Raw genomic sequence first — 19,554 nt, 5'->3', positions numbered from 1 at the left:
GCTAAAGTTAATTATAAATAAAAGGATTAACCATTACAGACAGCTTGTACATTATCTTACCATTTAGGCTATATAACAACAATTCATCAAAAATTTTATGTGTTTAAGACATTCAGGCTGCTAATAGTATTTTATTGTTTGGAATTGCCTGCTTGCTTAGGTATCTATCTAGATAGCATTGGCTAGGTTAGCTAAAGGTGGCTAAAACCTAAACTTACCTTCAAAATAGGCCTGGACAATAATTCGATATCGGTATTTATCGCGATAAGAAATGTTTCAATAACGGTGATATCAGTTTTGTGGTATATCGATATGTATTAGAATCACGGACAGGCGTTTTTTACTGGCGTCAGCTCGCCGCAGAGCTCAACACATTCAGCCCCCGTAGCTGGGCTACGTCAGTGCGTTATGACGTAACCACACAGGCACTTAGCCAAATAGGCTAGGCTAGGTTCAAATGGCTAGGCTCGGGTCCACTTCGCTACGCAGCAAAAATGTCTCGCGCTGGAGCCAAACGGAGCAGGGACGAGCGGATCCAAGGCTAAGGTAGATTCGGTTCGCTCGCCCTTGCCGCTTTGCTGCAAATTGTGCCGGAGAGTGCAGCCGACCAGCAGCGGTAATGTTAATACATCTAATCTGTTCAACTCCACTACATACAATATTTTTCTTATACTGACTGAAGCACTTTTATAGCTTATGTTCATAGTTGATAAAGCCTGTGGGTTTGTTTATTTGACGGGAAAATCTTGTCGCTTTATTTATAAAGGCTTCTTGTATTCTATATCCTAGTTGAAACACTTGTTTTAATCTGTTAAATTTGTTCACAAAGAATAAGAAGCTCTGCCTCTGTTGTAATTTAAAGTTATTTTTATTGGTAATAGTTACATAGGTTTATGTTTGACAGGGATGTCATGTTATTATTTTGCTATAGGCAAATAATATTGAGCATTGATTTATTTTGACTACTTTTATTTCTAAAGTAATTAATTTTTGTGAAAGGAGGTTTCAAAGGCTTAAATTAAATTTTCAGACAGATTTCCGATAGATAGATAGATAGATAGATAGATAGATAGATAGATAGATAGATAGATAGATAGATAGATAGATAGATAGATAGATAGATAGATAGATAGATAGATAGATAGATGTGCATATAATGAGGGTATCTGATGCCAGCCATACATACAAGTGCAAATACACAGTTACATAATAATTTAAATTCATAGTGCTGCAGGGATTGCAGGGCTTCTTAGCAGTTTTCTGAGGCCTATTTAAGTATTTATATCGATATCGAAATTATATCGTATCGACCGAAATTTAAGGAATATATCGTGATATAAATTTTGGCCATATCGTCCAGCACTACTTCAAAATTAATGTAAGTAGCTGTATTCTTTTAACAAAACTGCTCTTGTTATTTGATATTTTTCTGTTGTTCGTGATACATTAGAAATATGCTGTGCATGTTCCACACATTTTTTTTTATCCACAGATTTACGAAAGAGTTAGCACTAGTAAAATGTTTTATGATGTGATTTTTTTTTTTGTGGGAATAATGTTTAAGTGTTCATCTGTACTTGGAGCTGACGTGTTTCCTTAACACGACTGGCAGAGAGAAAAAGAGAACTGTTTAATTGGCAGAACTGAGACCAAGAATAAGAGACCAAAGTACTTATGTTAGTCAGCTAGCTAACATTTCCTAGCTAGCTAAAGTTGTCAGCGCTTTTTTAACCCAAGTATCTAATATTCTCTAGCTAGCTAATGTTACCAGTGCCTTTTAACCCAAGTATCTAATATTCTCTAGCTAGCCAATGTTCCCAGTGCTTTTTTTAACCCTAGTATCTTACGTTATCTAGCTAGCCAATGTTACCAAGGTTTTTAATTGGAAGCTAAAGACAACACAGCTGCCAATACCTTCACCAAGCCAGGACATATTTTATTCTTTTAATTTGGATACAAACTTTTCTGCACTTCTTCTTAAGTGAGAATGTGGACATTCCAGACTGAGTAGATGCTGCACTGTCCGACGTCCATCCATTGCATATCACTGTTAATCTGAAGCTAATGTGGTGGAAAATAATGAACTGCTATTAGAAGTTGTGAAAAAAAAAAATCAGGAATCTTTTATAAATTGTTGTAAAGGAAAAAGCTTCGGACATCTTTGGTCACATGATCAATGTAGAATGAAACAAGCATCGGCACAGTGATTCGAACCAATGTGTGTCGTTTTTCTGGCACACGTCTCAAAGCTTCAGATTCAAGGGTAACATCACTCTGCTTTTATCTTAATATTGTCTTTGTGTTTTCCAGAAATGAAAAATATTCTCCTAAGAGAATATTTAAACTGCTGAAAGAGTTGAAGCACAAGCCGTCCTGAAGAGCCTCCAGAACACGCAGAAATTGTTTGATACATTTAACAGACAAATAAAGCCAAGTCCCGACATGGAGAAACATCAGCACTCTATCAAGAGTTTTACTAAACAGAGTGATCTAAAAAAACACCAGCGCATTCACACAGGAGAGAAACCGTATTACTGCTCAGACTGTGGAAAGTGTTTTACTCAACAGAGTAATCTCCAAAAACACCAGCGCATTCACACAGGAGAAAAACCGTATTACTGCTCAGACTGTGGAAACTGTTTTACTCAACAGATTAATCTCAAAAATCACCAGCGCATTCACACAGGAGAGAAACCGTATCACTGCTCAGACTGTGGGAAGAGTTTTAATCTACAGAGTACTCTCCAAAAACACCAGCGCATTCACACAGGAGAAAAACTGTATCACTGCTCAGACTGTGGGAAGAGTTTTACTCAACAGATTCATCTCAAAAATCACCAGCGCATTCACACAGGAGAGAAACCATATTACTGCTCAGACTGTGGGAAGAGTTTTACTCAACAGATTCATCTCAAAATACACCAGCGCATTCACACAGGAGAGAAACCGTATCACTGCTCAGATTGTGGGAAGAGTTTTGCTGAACAGAGTACTCTCAAAATCCACCAGCGCATTCACACAGGAGAGAAACCGTATTACTGCTCAGACTGTGGGAAGAGTTTTAATCTACAGAGTACTTTCCAAAAACACCAGCGCATTCACACAGGAGAGAAACCGTATTGCTGCTCAGACTGTGGGAAGAGTTTTAATCAACAGAGTAATCTCAAACTGCACCAGCGTATTCACACAGGAGAGAAACCGTATTACTGCTCAGACTGTGGAAAGTGTTTTACTCAACAGATTAATCTCAAAAATCACCAGCGCATTCACACAGGAGAGAAACCGTATCACTGCTCAGACTGTGGGAAGAGTTTTAATCTACAGAGTACTCTCCAAAAACACCAGCGCATTCACACAGGAGAAAAACTGTATCACTGCTCAGACTGTGGGAAGAGTTTTACTCAACAGATTGAGCTCAAAAATCACCAGCGCATTCACACAGGAGAGAAACCATATTACTGCTCAGACTGTGGGAAGAGTTTTACTCAACAGAGTAATCTCAAAAATCACCAGCGCATTCACACAGGAGAGAAACCGTTTTATTGCTCAGACTGTGGGAAGAATTTTAATCATCAGAGTAATCTCAAAAAACACCAGCGCATTCACACAGGAGAGAAAACTACCTCAAATCTGTTCCAAGACAATTAAAAGTGCAAATCGTAAATCTTTCAGACAGAAAACCTTATCCTACACAAATGTTTTACTCTCTCACTTGGGACACGTTCCACCAGAAACAAACATGAACTGAATTTAACAATGGAATTTACAGGTTCAGCAAAATGATCCTTATCCAGGGATGATGTGCATTGAATTCCATGTTATGTTTTTCGTATGTTCGATATTCCAGGATAAGGTTGGGCGGTATTGAAATTTTTCATTCCGCCATATTGTCGTCAGATCATATGGCGGTATACAATATTACCGGGGGGGTAGGGGGGCTAATCTTATCATTTCGGTGGTTAGTTGGTTGTTGGAGGTTTTATTGCCACTGCAGCACAAATGTGGCTATTTGTGGCGATAATTTCAGTGAAAATTAGTGAAACCTGTAGAGTTTATTGAGTTTTTGCTGTATGATCTCCTCAGTGAGAATCCCTAACCCATAACCAATCAGTGAGCTTCAACTGCTTACCCCTCCCACTGGTCTTTCATTGTGGGTGCGCTGAATGTCTTAAACGTCCTGTTTTTCAAAGTTCAGGTTTGGCACGTCACATGGTTAATATACCTTCACTATTTTACAATACCGTCACCATATTTGAATACCGTGGTATACCAAAATACCATCATAGCGCCCAATCCTATTCCAGGACATTCTGAGACAGAGCTCAGTTTTTAGGGTAGTTACGTTATGGGTTTAGTTCTGAAGAAGGGAAGGCTATTCGAGAGAGGGCACTGCCAGTGTTTGCACCAGATGTTAGGTTAGCATAAATTAGTCTTTAAAATTTAGATGTCGTAGTTGTTAGGAGTAGAGTAAGATTCTTAGCTTGCAACTAATCGTTTAGTACCAAACCTTCAGAGCTTTTGCTTAGAAGGTTTTGAATGCATTTAATCTCTTTTCTAGTATATGCAGAACATATATCTAGTATATTGCCTGTCCCTGACTACCTCTGTTTGCCTAGTTCTGTAAATAAACCTGTGTTTACTAATCCGTGCTCGTCTCCTTGGGTCCTGGTATTAAATAATCAATGCTTCACTTTGTGCTGGTCACCATACATATTCAAAATGTACCATGCAAGTTAACACTGTTAGAAAATTCAAACTACCCTCGATAGTAATAGTTTTTACGTTTGGAAATTGGTCTAAGTGGTGTGGAAACATTTGACTAAAAAATGGAATGCATATTTATACGATTATAAAGCTACGTCCAAAAACATTTGGCTAAATGTTGGCATCAAAAAACATTTGGCTATATAGTAGAATGCCAATAATTTCGGCTAATAGAACAGTGTCCAAAAACATTTGGCTAAAGAGTGAAATGAAAGTTAGGATAATAGAGCAGTTTTAAACCCATCAGAAGTGATTCAAGATGGCTGCATTCATCCCCAACACATGAAACCCCAAGGAAAATATAAGGTACGTTGTAGAATATCACCCAAACACATTACCACAATGCAACTACACAAACCTCCATTATCAATTGAAAAGTATCACAAGAAGATGTGTGACATTTCTAGAGCTCAATAGTCAAGTAAAAACCATCTGAAAGCTTGATAAAATATATGGCCTCAGGTTGCATCGTGCAGTCAGTAAGTACAAGTCAGCTCGTCCAATTATTTATAAGTGATTTTATTGTTTTCAGTATTGTTTGCTTGCTTGCTACAATGTGTTACACAAAAAATGTTTGTGTTAACGCAATTTTTTTTCAGAAATTGTATAAATATATTGCACATACCACAATTCAACTCCTTCTAAACATTAACTTGTTCCTTGATCCAAGATTTAAGAATAACTACATAAGTGCAGAAAACATGCAAGAATCAAAATGAAACATGCACACACAAGGAATGTGGTATTGTTTTATATTCATATTTTATATTATATTAAAAGTTCAGTGAATACAATGTGTCACATTGTGATGAGGCTAGCATAGAATGCTCATCACCAGTAGCAGTGTAATACGTACCTTTTATTATCTGCCTGTAATACTTACCTGTAATACTTACCTGTAATACTTACCTGTAATGGGATGGCTCACTTCGGGGGGTAGGCCGTAGGGCCCACGGCTTATTCTGCTTGGGGGGGGGGGGAGTCCAGGAATCCTATTTTGAAAGCATAAGCTTGTAAGTGCACGTATTTAAGTTTAACCGGTTTATAATGTTATCAGCTGATTTTTAATAAAAAACTCACTTTGACCCACCTAAATGGGTTAGCTCACCTTGAGGATGGTTTGGTCCACATAGGGGGTGGGGCGAGACCCATAAGAAGGGCGGGAAAGGGGTTGCTGGGGGCTCTGAGGTACTCACCTGTTGCTGCTGCAGAGCACAGATCATTGAGTTAGAGCTGTGAGAAATGTAGCCTACTGCTTTTAGTCAGGCAACCATTTAATCCGTTTTGTTTTTGTATATATACAGTTTTTTTATATATATATTCTTTTTTTTTTGCACGTGTAAATAAAAGTTTCACTGCATGGATTGGATCTTCTGCTTCAGCTTGGTTCCTGTACCCATACACCCACTGCTGGTCTGCACTACCCGGTGACTTCATGTCTCCCTACACGGGAGTTCGGCGAGCATCGTCACAAAATGGTGGCAGTGGTTCCAAGTAAAGGCTGAAAGCGGCGATTCAAGGGAAGAGCGGCTGCGGCGTCGCAAGTCACACGTGAGGTCTGAGGACACCGAGGGCGGCGGGGCCGGCTTAGATGCGACCTTCCAAAGATGGCCGCGGCGCATGCGCAGTGACGGACGGCGGAGCACGCGCAGTGACGGACGGCGGAGCACGCGGAGGACGCCAACTCAAGCCGCCGTGTGAGCGTGTGTGGAGCGTGTCCTACGGCGGTGGGAATTAAGAGACTGAAAGGCATTTTGCGCGGCATACTGTTGATAGATATGCCTGCGAAGAAGGCGGGGATGGCGCAGCAGGACAGTGCGGGCGAGGGAAGCCGGCAGACGGCGGCGTTTGCGGATTCCAGCGCCACAGGTTCCCCATCGGACATTGAACGTGTTTGTGAGTTACTCCAAACTTTTATGAGTGAGCAGAGGAGCAAGGATGAGACAATGCAGCGCGAAATGGCTCGGCAGGACCAGCGTTGGAAGTCTCTCCAGCACCAGTTCGGGCTACTGCAAGGAGTAGTTCAAAAGACCCAAGTCGTGGCTGAAACTACGGACGCTGGAGCTGAAGGGCAGGAGCGGCAACCACAGATGAGAATTTTAAGGAGTTCGCAGTCTGCAGCCACGGCACAACCACGGCAGCTACAGGAGCGACTCCCAGCACAAATGGTATGGCCAGCACCAAGAATGCCTGTTTTTAAAGAGACTGATGATATTGAACATTTTTTAACCACTTTTGAGCGCTTAGCACAAGCTGCGCAGTGGCCAGTGGAGACTTGGGGATTTCATCTTATCCCGTTGCTAGAGGGTAAAGCTAGAGCAGCTTATGTTGCTATGGACGCTGATGATGCTTGTGACTATCGAAAAATTAAAAGTGCAGTGTTGATGAAATTTGAAATCAACAAGGAAACATACAGACAGCGCTTTCGAGATTTGGACATTCGAGCTGAGGAGACACCCAGGGAGTTGTATACCAGATTAAAGGGGCTGTATGAGAAGTGGATGACGCCGCGTGAAAAGACCAAAGAGCAGGTTGGCGACGCCATAATCATGGAACAGTACCTGAAGATGGTCAACTCGGAGCTACGCAGCTGGATTATCGAACGCAGTCCAGCATCCACAGAACAAGCAGTGACCCTCGCAGAGGCGTTCATCTCTGCCAGACAGACTGAGGGAGACTTCAGGCTGGGGGATCGTCGCAAGCAACATCACGCTGCACCCGGTAAGTCTGGGGATGGGTATGGTTGTGGTCCTAGGCCTAAAGTTTTTAAAACTTCTACCCAAAGTCGCTGGTATAGTGCAGGTGATGATAAAACCAAAAGCGGCAGCAGCAGTAGACCTAGCCCTGATAATTCTATCAGATGTTTTAATTGTAATCAGCGCGGTCATAAAGCCAACACATGCCCTAAAATTGGGAGTAGCATAAGTCAGCTCTGTTACATTCCTAGGGAGGTAGGAAGTTTTAAACTCCAGGAAAGTACTAAGGATGTAACTTTAACTGTTAAAATAGCTGGGAAAAAATGTACAGCATTGCTGGACACCGGGGCAAGTCAAACGTTAGTGCTAACCGACTGTATCTCAGGGACGCAGTTAAAACATACTGGTGAGCTCAGAGTTAAATGTATCCATGGCGACGAGCAGGTTTATCCCACTGCAGAAGTTAACATTGAGGTCAATGGTCAGGTGTACTTACTCAATGTAGGCATAATGCAGAAAGCACCTTACGCTGTAATCCTCGGCAGGGATGTACCAGTTTTATTAGATCTTTTAGCTGACAAACACAACTCAGCAGAAGCTATGGTAGTGACTCGGGCACAGTCTGGCGCTGCGGTACAGGAAAATGTAGCACTATTGAAAGAACTGCCATATGGGGAAACTCATAAGGGGCGTAAAACTAAGGCAGTCAGGAGGCAAGAGAAAGTCAGGGGTACACCCTTGGTGGAAAAAATTAAGCCTGTTGACTTAGACTCAGAGGAGTTAAAACTTGACGTGGCCCGGCAGCAGGCACAAGACCCCACGCTGAAGCCCGTATTCTTAAAATGCACTGAAGGTAAGGACGAAGGTGACAAGCAGTTTCTCGTTAAAGATAACCTCTTGTATAGAATAAAAGGTGACTATGAGCAGCTTGTTGTGCCAATAGACCTTAGGCATCAAGTGTTAAAACTTGGACACTCAGAGCCATGGGCAGGGCATATGGGCGTAGCCAAAACTTTGAGTAGGGTGGCGAGTAGGTTTTACTGGCCACGTCAATATCAGGATGTGGTTGATTTTTGCAAGGCATGTCCCGAATGCCAATTGACCGCACCACGTAAAACTGCAAGCAAGGTCCCTTTAATTACTCTGTCCATAGTTGACGTACCATTCTCGCGCATAGCCATGGACATAGCGGGACCGCTCCCAACTAGTCGCGGAGGAAATCGCTATATCTTGGTAGTGTGTGATTATGCAAACAGGTATCCTGAGGCCTTTCCGTTGAAGAAAATCAAAGCAAGACAAATCGTTAACTGCTTCATTCAGCTTATCTCTAGGGTAGGGATACCAAAAGAGGTGATAACTGATCAGGGCACTAACTTTACCTCTGGCTTACTTAAAGATGTGTTCAGGCTACTAGGGGTTAGGGGCATTAGGACCACTCCATTCCATCCACAGTCTGACGGGCTGACCGAACGGTTCATCCAGACTTTGAAGACCATGTTGCGCCGTTTCGTCGCTGAAACTGGGTCAGACTGGGACACATGGTTACCGTATGTACTGTTTGCGTACAGGGAGGTGCCTCAAGCATCCACAGGCTTTTCACCATTCCAGCTCCTCTACGGCCGTGAGGTGCGTGGCCCCCTTGACGTCTTAAAAGAAGCATGGGAAGAGAGAGACTCTGAACACAGACTGAATGTTCTTTCTCATGTGTTGAAAATGAGAGAGAAGATGGCAAAGATCACGGAACTTGTTCGAGGGAGTATGGCAAAGGCTCAGCTGAAGCAGAAGACGTGGTATGACCGTAAGGCGAGGGACAGGGAGCTGAAGCCTGGACAGAAAGCTCTGGTCCTGTTGCCTACCTCCGACACCAGTCTTTTAGCCAAGTGGCATGGACCATATGAAGTGCTCAGGAGAGCCGATCGAACGACCTACGAACTTTCACTGCCTGATAGGAGGAAGAAGACGCAGACATTCCACATTAACATGCTTAAAGAATGGAGGGAGACGGACCACGGTGAGTCAGAGCAGCTGTGGGTGCGGGCCGTACATGATGAGGACGACACTGGAGAGCTGTACTTCCCGACAGCCGGCGGACCCGGTCCAGCTCCTGACTTGTTCCACCTGCATGAGAGACAGCGCGAGGAGTTGAAGAGCATCATTCCTGCCGGACTCTTTAGTGTAGAACCTGGTAGAACTGAGCTGATTCAGCACAACATACGGCTGCTGAAGAGTGATCCAATCCGCCAGACTAACTGTAGAGTACCAGCACGTCTGATCCCACAACTGAAGACAGAGGTGGAGATGATGTTGCAGTCTGGCATCATCGAACCTTCAACAAGCGAGTGGTGCAGCCCCGTGGTGCTGGTCCCCAAGAAAGATGGGAGTCTTCGATTCTGCATAGATTTTTCTAAACTGAACTCTGTTTCTGCGTTCGATCCTTACCCTATGCCCAGGGCGGATGAATTGATTGAGAGGCTGGGAAAAGCTAAGTACCTCTCCACCATCGACCTGTGCAAGGGTTATTGGCAAGTTCCTTTGGATCCGAAGGCCAAAGAGCTCACAGCTTTTCGTGTACCTTCCGGCTTGTATCATTTCTCTGTGATGCCTTTTGGTTTGCATGGTGCTGCGGCAACATTCCAGAGGCTCATGGATGGATTACTAAAGGGTACGGAAGAGTTTGCTGCAGCTTACATTGACGATGTGGTGGTGTTCAGTGCATCGTGGGGGGAGCATGTACGTCATGTCCACGAAGTTCTTATGAGAATCAGCAAGGCGGGGCTTACGGTCAATGCAACCAAATGTCACCTGGCCAAAGACTCTGTTTCATACCTGGGATATGTTTTGGGCGGTGGAGTCATTCGCCCACAGGTTGACAAGGTGGAGGCGGTGAGGAACAGTCCAGCTCCTAACACTAAACGGAGGGTGCGATCCTTCTTGGGTTTAGTTGGCTGGTATCGTCGTTTTATTCCCAACTTTTCAAGTAGAGCAGCAGTTTTAACAGACTTGGTAAAGAAAGACATGCCAAACAAGGTGAAATGGACCACTGAATGTGAGTTGGCATTTCAGGACCTCAAGAACTGCCTGTGCACCGAACCAGTGTTGCACAGCCCGGACTTTGATAGGCAGTTTGTAGTGCAAACAGATGCTTCAGGCTGTGGTCTAGGGGCTGTTTTGTTGCAAGATTTGGGGGGAGACTTGAAGCCCATACTGTACATCAGCCGTAAGTTATTCCCTAGAGAGCTAAACTACTCCACTGTGGAGAAGGAAGCACTGGCGGTGAAGTGGGCGTTGGACTCACTCCGTTACTATTTGATTGACACTGACTTTGTTTTAGAGACTGACCATCGGTCCTTACAGTGGATGTCGAAAATGAGAGACACTAATGCTCGAATAACGAGGTGGTATTTATCATTACAGCCTTTCAGGTTTCAGATACGGTACCGGAAGGGGGTGCAAAACACTACGGCTGACTTTTTGTCTCGTCACAACGAGTAGTGACGACCGGAAGGGGGGGGGGTGTGATGAGGCTAGCATAGAATGCTCATCACCAGTAGCAGTGTAATACGTACCTTTTATTATCTGCCTGTAATACTTACCTGTAATACTTACCTGTAATACTTACCTGTAATACTTACCTGTAATGGGATGGCTCACTTCGGGGGGTAGGCCGTAGGGCCCACGGCTTATTCTGCTTGGGGGGGGGGAGTCCAGGAATCCTATTTTGAAAGCATAAGCTTGTAAGTGCACGTATTTAAGTTTAACCGGTTTATAATGTTATCAGCTGATTTTTAATAAAAAACTCACTTTGACCCACCTAAATGGGTTAGCTCACCTTGAGGATGGTTTGGTCCACATAGGGGGTGGGGCGAGACCCATAAGAAGGGCGGGAAAGGGGTTGCTGGGGGCTCTGAGGTACTCACCTGTTGCTGCTGCAGAGCACAGATCATTGAGTTAGAGCTGTGAGAAATGTAGCCTACTGCTTTTAGTCAGGCAACCATTTAATCCGTTTTGTTTTTGTATATATACAGTTTTTTTTTATATATATATTCTTTTTTTTTGCACGTGTAAATAAAAGTTTCACTGCATGGATTGGATCTTCTGCTTCAGCTTGGTTCCTGTACCCATACACCCACTGCTGGTCTGCACTACCCGGTGACTTCATGTCTCCCTACACGGGAGTTCGGCGAGCATCGTCACACACATTAAATTGGAATGTTTAAAACATTCAAATTAAACAACATTTACTAAAAATGACAAAAAATTCAAAATGTAACCGGTCTCATTACTGCATCTTGCAGATGAAGAGGCCTCATTAGAACCATGCAACAAAAGTGCAGCAGGGTCAGAGCCATCCACTGTGAACAAGAGAAAGATCTCTGAGCAAACTCCTTCATGCCCAGTTCACCAAAGAATGCCACTAAAAATAAATCAAAAAAATGTTTCGTTTAAATATATAGATATTTTGGATAGCATTAAATAAATGGTCTATCAATTTCATTATCAGAGTTTAGTATTCGTTATTTAAATTGTTTGATTTTTTTAGTATTACATAATTTCATTAAACACAGTCCCATATTTTCTAATTATTATTATAAAATACATATAATACACATTGAAAGCAAATCATTTTAATGTTCTCATATTTGCATTTAAATGTAATGCTTTTAATGTTTTAATGTATCTTGTAGTTATCTTGCACCAATTTTGTGCCCTGCTGCCTTTTTCAGTATAAAGAGTGTTATGAAGAAACTCCAGTTACAGTTATTTAATATTATTTAATATTAATATTTGTTAAACATTTGTATTAGTGCAAATAAATCCAATCCACCTACACCCATATTAATTATGAATTATGACTGTACAAATGTTTATTCATATCAACATGGAATTATCTGATTTACATTTAACTTTCCTTGTCTATAATAACTTTTTACTAGTAAAACTCCACACATCTGTAAGGGATTTCTAAATAATACAAATGCTAATTTAAGTGATTGAATTTTCTGTAGTCAAAATGAGCATTATGTAAGTGAGATTTCATGTAAATCAATGGAAACATATTACTATTAAAAACAACATTAATGATCCTGCTAACAAGACTAGTCAAAATGAGTTTATAGATCTGTTTTATACCTGAATTATAATGAAGAGATTATGATTGTGGCTATGCATTTATGTTTTTTTAGATGAAACAAAACTTTGGAAGAGCCTCGCCCTACCAGAGAGGATGTTGCGTTCACCTAAAATGTGTTGCGAAAGTGACCCAAACAACTGCAGTATCCTTCACTTTCGAAGAGACGGTGTCAGCTGATCCCACAACTAATCCCCTCTGTGCACTGAGGGATGAGTCGTCAATGTTTACTTTATACCTGACAGAGGAAAATGAGGGAAAAGTGACCCTGGATCAGACCTATATGTTTAAAAATCATATAGATTAAAAATGAGAAAGCATACATAAATGCCAACACTGACATTTACAGGACATGCAACATGCCTGAAAGATAAAAAAATGTGGAAAAGGCAGCAAACATAGTCTGTCCATCAAGCGTTGAGAAAAAGCTTCTCAGATCAGATCTGCAAAAGGCTTTGTGACTGTGCAGGAGCGAATAACATCAGTGAGTGTTTTAATAGCTGGGTACACATTACTTCATGAAAAAGGACTTCATACTAGTCATTGTAACTGGGTGTAAAAATGTATTAACTTGTTTTTAATATGTCTTAAAACAATTAAGTAATAAAGTAATTAATAAGGACTGCAATGCGAGCAGAAATCATCTTAGAAACAACTAGTAAGAAGTGCAATTTGTTGGTATTACTTATTAATTTAATTAATTGTTAATGGGGACCTGCAGATACTAATCAGAAAATGGTTGCTAGCAAACTCCACTTTAAACTGACAGACAACCTTAACAACTAACAATAACCTGTCTTACTGAGATGTTCTTAGAAAATATTTTATTTCAGTGTGGAATGTTTTAGCTAGCTAGGTTAGCTAAATGTCTAATTTATTTAAAAGTGGAAAATTTAGCTAGCTAGATTAGCTAATGTTTACTTCATTTCAAACTGTAAAGATTTAGATAGCTAGGTTAACTAATGTTAAATACTTTATTTCAGTGTGGAATTGTTTAGCTAGCTAGGTTAGCTAATGTTAACTATTTTATTTCAGTGTGGAATGATTTAGTTAGCTTGGTTGGCTAATGTTTAATTTATTTGAAAGTGGAACGATCTAGCTAGCTAGTTTAGCTAATATTAACTATATATCAGTGTCGAATGTTTCAGCTAGCTAGGTAAGCTAATGTTAACTACTTTATTTCAGTGTGGAATGTTTTAGCTAGCTAGGCTAGCTAATGTTAACTACATTATTTCAGTGTGGAATGTTTCAGCTAGCTACTTTAGGTAATTTTAACAATTTATTTCAGTGTGGGATGTTTTAGCTATCTAGGTTAGCTAATGTTAACTACTTTATTTCAGTGTGTACTGTTTCAGCTAGCTACTTTAGGTAAGTTTAACTACTTTGTTTCAGTGAGTAATGTTTTAGCTAGCTAATTTAGGTAATTTTAACTACTTTGTTTACATGTGGAAGGTTTTAGCTAGCTAGATTAGCTAACGTTAACTACTTTATTTCAGAGTGGAAAGATTAAGCCAGCTAGGTTAGCTAATGTTAAATACTGCATTTCAGTGTGTAATGTTTAGTAAGATTGAGTAGCTAATATCAACTACTTTATTTCAGTGTGGAATGTTTTAGCTAGGTAGGTTAGCTAATGAGAACTACATTATTTCAGTGTGGAATATTTTAGTTATAATAAAATCGTGATAGATCAACACATTCAAAACCCAGAGAGAGAGAAAGAGAGCGAGCCCTCCAGACTTAATCCAAGCAGTTATACATTTATCCAGTCCAGTTAACAGCTTGTTGTCCAGTTCTGATGACGTGATCAGCTCCAGCCTGTCTGAGCAACAAGTTCTTATCATGATGTTGTTCAGCTCTGTGTCCTTCATGAACACAGCAGACAGTCCTTGTGTTCCAAACAATCCTTATGTGCCTTAAAGTCTGTGAGAAGATGAAACAGAGGAAAAGAGTGGATGGAAAGATCTTCTGGCCTGTGTGCGACTTTACGGCGTGTAGAACAGGCAAGCGCTGGATATCTGAGGAGAGGTTCCCAGCACTTCACTCAGAGAGCTTGTTGTCTCCTAGTTCATATGCACTGGTCCCAGAACAGCAGAACAGCAGAACAGCAGTGAAGCTTCTCTGCCACTCAGGGTCACGTTCTCCTCACAGCTCTCCCTGTTGATGAAAACACTCTGACCTTCCTGATTCCTGAAAACGTACAAACAACCTCCAAAGCCCTGCGTCATTGTGACAGTTCAAAAGAGAGCAGTTTTTAAATAAATTATTAAGTGAACACAAAAATAATAACTGTATATATAAATGTATAAAACATTTAAAAATAAGAGTGTGCAGGTGTGGTTATCTCCAATCACACCCTTCACCAAATAATAACATAAAACAGGCTCAGGATGGATAGGTTCCAGGTCACAGAAAGGTTATCAACCATATAGTGAGAAAACACGAGATTGGAGATCTTGCAATATAAAAGCATTTTATTGAAACATACACGAGTAAATATTAGGGGTATGAATCTCTCAGTGTTTCGATTTGATTCGATTCCGATTTCTGGGGTCAAGATTCGATTCAGAAACGATTTTCGATTCTAGAATGATTTATCAATTCAAATGGCCTATAAATTTTGTTTAAATTATGTGAGAAGATAAAAAGATGAAAAGACAATTTAAACAAAAAGAACATTTATTTCAAACAATAAACTTAGGTTCCTTACTGTATTAAATCTTTTTGCAATATAGTGACAGTGCCACAATAATGAATGATTAATTTCTAGCATGGTTGACTAATCCTGTATTCATTTCTAAAAGGTAGACATTGTTAAAACTAGAAAACACTCATAAACAGCCACAAGGTCAAGAGTGGAACGTTAGATAGGCTATAATTATGTAACAAGCAGAGAAGATACTAAATACACTGGATTTTAGCATGCACACCCCTCTGTTGAATAACTGGGAGTTCACCTACTGTCGCGCAGAGCTTTTTAACAGTTAAAGAGCTCCGCAGGACAGTTAAAAAGCTCAGCGCGACAGTAGCTTCACCCAAAAAACACGTTTTTAGGAAAATGAGAATCGATTCTGAATCGTTCAATGTTAGCTCCAATCGATTTTTTCCTGCACCCCTAATAAATATAGATGTGAAGCAATGCAAGGATAATAGTTAGTACTGGATAAAAACAATCAATGAACTAAATTAATTGGATATTCTTAGTTACTTTGGAGATTAAAAAGTCTTAAGCAAGATACAATATCTAATAAGAAAAAGAGTAAAAAACTTGAGTAATACATCAACCAAATATCCCTCTATGGTAACAGAGAGAACAGCAGCAGGGGCAATAAATGAGCCAACAACTTTACTGCGCTATACAAGTCTGGAGGGGGTTGATTTCAGTGTGAGAACTACGGCTGGAGCGTTTTATTTAACCTCTGGAAAAGATTTTGTTGGCCTCTCTGTGGGGTCTGAATATTCCACCTGGCACAGTGTCGTCTCTCTGTGGCTCTGGGTCACACTTTTGTGAGCACTCTCTCTCTGGAGTTCCTCAGGTGGTGTTTTCCCCTTATCCTTTCATATGGGTGGCCTGGCAGTTGATAGCATTAAAGTAAGCTATGCTAAGCTTGGGGAACTGAGGACGGCTTCCACAGAGGAAAAACAGAGATACTGGAAATTAATGGAAATAATTAAATCTGTATATACTAGAAAAGCGATTAAATGCATTCAAAACCTTTTAGGCATAAGCACTGAAGGTTTGATCCAAAATGCTTAGTTGCAGACTAAGAATCCTACTGTACTCCTAACAACATCTAAATTTTAAAGACTAAATTATGCTAACCTAACATCTGGTGCAAGCACTGGCAGTGCCCTCACTCGAACTTAAACAACCTTCCCTTCTTCAGAACTCAGGGGTGGTAGCGTTCCGGCGCCGCGCCGGAAATCCGGCGTAGCGTGGCTCTGTAAAAAAAAAAAAAACCTCCCCCCCCCCCCCACGTTTGACGTGTGCAGGCCATTTAAAGCTCAACGCAAGCCTTCCATCCAATCAGAAATAGGACGCCGGCGGGTCTTGTCTTGGCCGCTCATGGGCTCCGAGTCCTCCGGGCATGTTAGTTGAAAAAATTTGTTACGGCCCAGATACATCAGTGGCAGCTTAAATTCTGCGCATTACGACTTCCTAACTGTAATAAGCAGAGGCGGAAAAAGTACTACAAATTGTAATTAAGTAAAAGTACATTTACTTTGCTAAAATGCTACTGAAGTAAAAGTTAACGTGCTTTTTTGTCTAATATATTTTTGTTAAGGGGCTAACGAGCTTCACACGTGCTTTACTCACCCAAATAAACTTAAAGCTTAGTACAGGGCAGCTGCGTACCAGCATGAATCGCGCATTTGAAGTGGAGCTCTGAGTTGAGTGGACGGGTTTGATGAAAAGCGCGATATATAATTTAATTAAAATGTATTTAAATCATATTATATATAACAGGTGTGCCGAATTTTGAATCCCAGGCAGAATCCGACTCTCTTTTGCGTGCACACGCGTCTGGTAGTGGGCGCTAAAAGTTACTCTTGCGATGTCCGTTAATATTTTTATAATATTTCCCTCAGAATACAGCAAGATATAAAGCCAAACAAAGACTCCTGTAAGACAGTGCTAGTTTAGTTGTATAAAAAGCGAAAGAAAGACGGGTATTGCAGAACTAAATAACTCGTAGGACTTAACGCGCATCGAGACACGTCCAGTCGGGAGAGCGCACGGTGCTCAGCAGTTATATTTTCTTTATAACTGGCTTTAAAGAAATTACTTTCAAAAACACCCGTTTTAGTCTCCCATTAATTTATATTAGGCTTACAAATGAATTCAATAAAAAGGATAATATAGTTTTTAAATGTAATGTGATGATATAATTTGCCCTACATCTTACAATTACATTTGGTCACATCAAAAACACATTTAATATTGGAATAAATTATCGGATTAATCAAAATTGCAATATAAATTCCCTTCTAAAATAAACATTTTAAAAACATTGTATTATTTTTATTTTAGGCCAGCAATTATAATTTAATATAGTGTTACAGATCTAAATCAGATTTAGGTCATCATTCATCATAAAGCAGGTCTCATGTGAGCCATTTATAGAACTGTCCCTAATTCCATTATACATATATATATATATATATATATATATATATTTTTCTTTCCTCATTTTTACAGCGTACAGTTGGAACTAAGTCAATAAACAAAACTCTAGGTTAACACGCATATAATGCTTTACAGTTGATAACACAGAGACAGTCCTCCTGCATCAGTAAAAGGTTTATTTCATTTATTCATGACTGGAACTGATTGTATTTACGTTCCTTTGATCGCAATAACTTGAAGTGAAGCAGCTGACGACCTCCGCGGACCAATGCGCGCTCTCGGCATCGCGCGCTCTTACGACGCAGATATCGCGCGGCGGGGGGTCCCGAAGCCGAAGCGCAATACAGGCGAGGCTGCAGGTAGAGACGGCCCGCAAAATCTAAATACTGTATTATTTAACTATAACAATACAACAGTGTCAATGCCACCGCGTGTGATGCTCCTTGCGATTGCTTTGCTGAATTTCATAATCGGCTGAATTTTAGCTTCATCATGCGTCGTTTGTCGTGTAGTGTGAGAGGGGCAGGATGTCCGATTAACTGCCCAAACGAGCAGCCGATTGTTTCAAATATAAAAGCGAATTTCAGTTAAATAATAGCGAAGTGAAATAAAATAAAATCTTCAGTCAAAGAGCTTTTTTCTGCTCATTTTTTATTTCCAAAACTGCGCTTTCACGATGTGAGAGAGAATGAGTGAGAATAAGCATCACGTGTATCTGTCTAATTCGCAAACGGCAAATCTCCTTTGTTAATCTAGGAGTAAGTCCGTGTAGTATGCATAACTATAAATCCTTATAAATGTTAAAAATATATAGCTAGTAACTAATAGTTACTGTGCACATTTTAAAGATATTTTTTGGCTGGTAAACAGAGGCATCTCCGCTTCCCGACGTCGGTCAGCAGGAGGCTTTCTATTCGCGATGTCTTCAGGATTTGCAAAAATAAAAATAAATGATTTTCAACGCATCATTCAAGCTTCCACAGCAGTAGAGTTTAGATTGTCAGCCGGAGCCTGACCCGATTTCCGACCCGAACTCACACATGCGCTCCTCCTCTCCGCAAAATGGAGCCTTCTGAAGTGAGGAGGAACATTACATAAGGTGAGCTAAATTTGGTCCAATGCAAAGGACAGTCAGATGTATGGAGCTAATTCAAGTTAGTTGTTGATAGAAACAGCACGTGTGTCGGCTTCATAGAGTGTGTTAAGCACAGAGTGCTATAAGCTTAAAATAAAGGCTAAATTAATCTATATGCTTAAAAAATCGTGTGTTCGTAAACATTGTTAAGCATATTAGAGAAGAAGAAAAGTAATTGTAAATTATTGTTATTTTGGTTTAATGAGTGTGCAGGGCATAAGGGGGCAGAACGTGCATAATCATGTTTAAAAAAAACACTGCATTAAAAAAAAATATATGCACTCTTAGTGCTTCCTTTTCATTTACTGGATAGAAACTGAAGCTGAAAGCTAATCTCCGAGCTGTAGCTTGAAGAATTAGCACACAGAGGCACAGCAGTGTAGAGCTGTTCTCTTGGCGCTGGTACGTTAATCGTGTCTCTTGGGTTTATATGAATTGATCAGATAAATAGTCGTCTATAAACAAAGGTAATGTTATTCCATTAAAAAAAGTATTGCTTAATTAATTGGTAATCACCTCCTCTATTTTAGACAGAGTGTAGTTACTGTACTTTGGAGTAGTATTGCCCCCTACTGACCTGTCTTGGTATGGCTGCTGCATATGCAGCTTTGAGTTAATGCATTCTGGTGTTGAAATGTTGCATTGTGGTTCAATACACACCTCAATTTCTAACTATACTGCAACATCACAAGCCTTGAATGCATTT

The 19,554-nt window shown here is 40.5% G+C and overlaps 5 protein-coding genes across 8 annotated transcripts in view; 3 read left to right on the top strand and 2 right to left on the bottom strand.

Annotated features, from left to right (window-relative positions):
- LOC125801232 (zinc finger protein 585A-like) overlaps window positions 1–4,648 on the top strand; it is a 74,215-nt gene extending 69,567 nt beyond the window's left edge. For both annotated transcript variants that reach the window (XM_049477636.1, XM_049477635.1), the window contains exon 2: window positions 2,311–4,648. In XM_049477636.1, the coding sequence (XP_049333593.1) occupies window positions 2,443–3,648 (1,206 nt within the window). In that variant the 5' untranslated portion in view covers window positions 2,311–2,442 and the 3' untranslated portion in view covers window positions 3,649–4,648. The remainder of the gene's footprint in view (window positions 1–2,310) is intronic.
- Window positions 1–19,554, top strand: part of LOC111196715 (zinc finger protein 484-like) — a 353,380-nt gene that overhangs the window by 2,374 nt on the left and 331,452 nt on the right. The gene's annotated exons all lie outside the window — the stretch shown is intronic.
- LOC125801283 (zinc finger protein 239-like) overlaps window positions 1–19,554 on the top strand; it is a 232,390-nt gene that overhangs the window by 69,585 nt on the left and 143,251 nt on the right. The window lies entirely within an intron of this gene.
- LOC125801417 (zinc finger protein 239-like) overlaps window positions 1–19,554 on the bottom strand; it is a 181,259-nt gene that overhangs the window by 81,358 nt on the left and 80,347 nt on the right. The gene's annotated exons all lie outside the window — the stretch shown is intronic.
- The window catches only part of LOC125801460 (zinc finger protein 239-like), a 203,053-nt gene that overhangs the window by 103,833 nt on the left and 79,666 nt on the right, over window positions 1–19,554 (bottom strand). The gene's annotated exons all lie outside the window — the stretch shown is intronic.

The sequence above is a fragment of the Astyanax mexicanus genome, chromosome 4 (genome assembly GCF_023375975.1).
Source record: "Astyanax mexicanus isolate ESR-SI-001 chromosome 4, AstMex3_surface, whole genome shotgun sequence".
NCBI classification, from domain to species: Eukaryota; Metazoa; Chordata; class Actinopteri; order Characiformes; family Acestrorhamphidae; genus Astyanax; species Astyanax mexicanus.
This window is presented reverse-complemented; position numbering and strand designations above follow the sequence as displayed.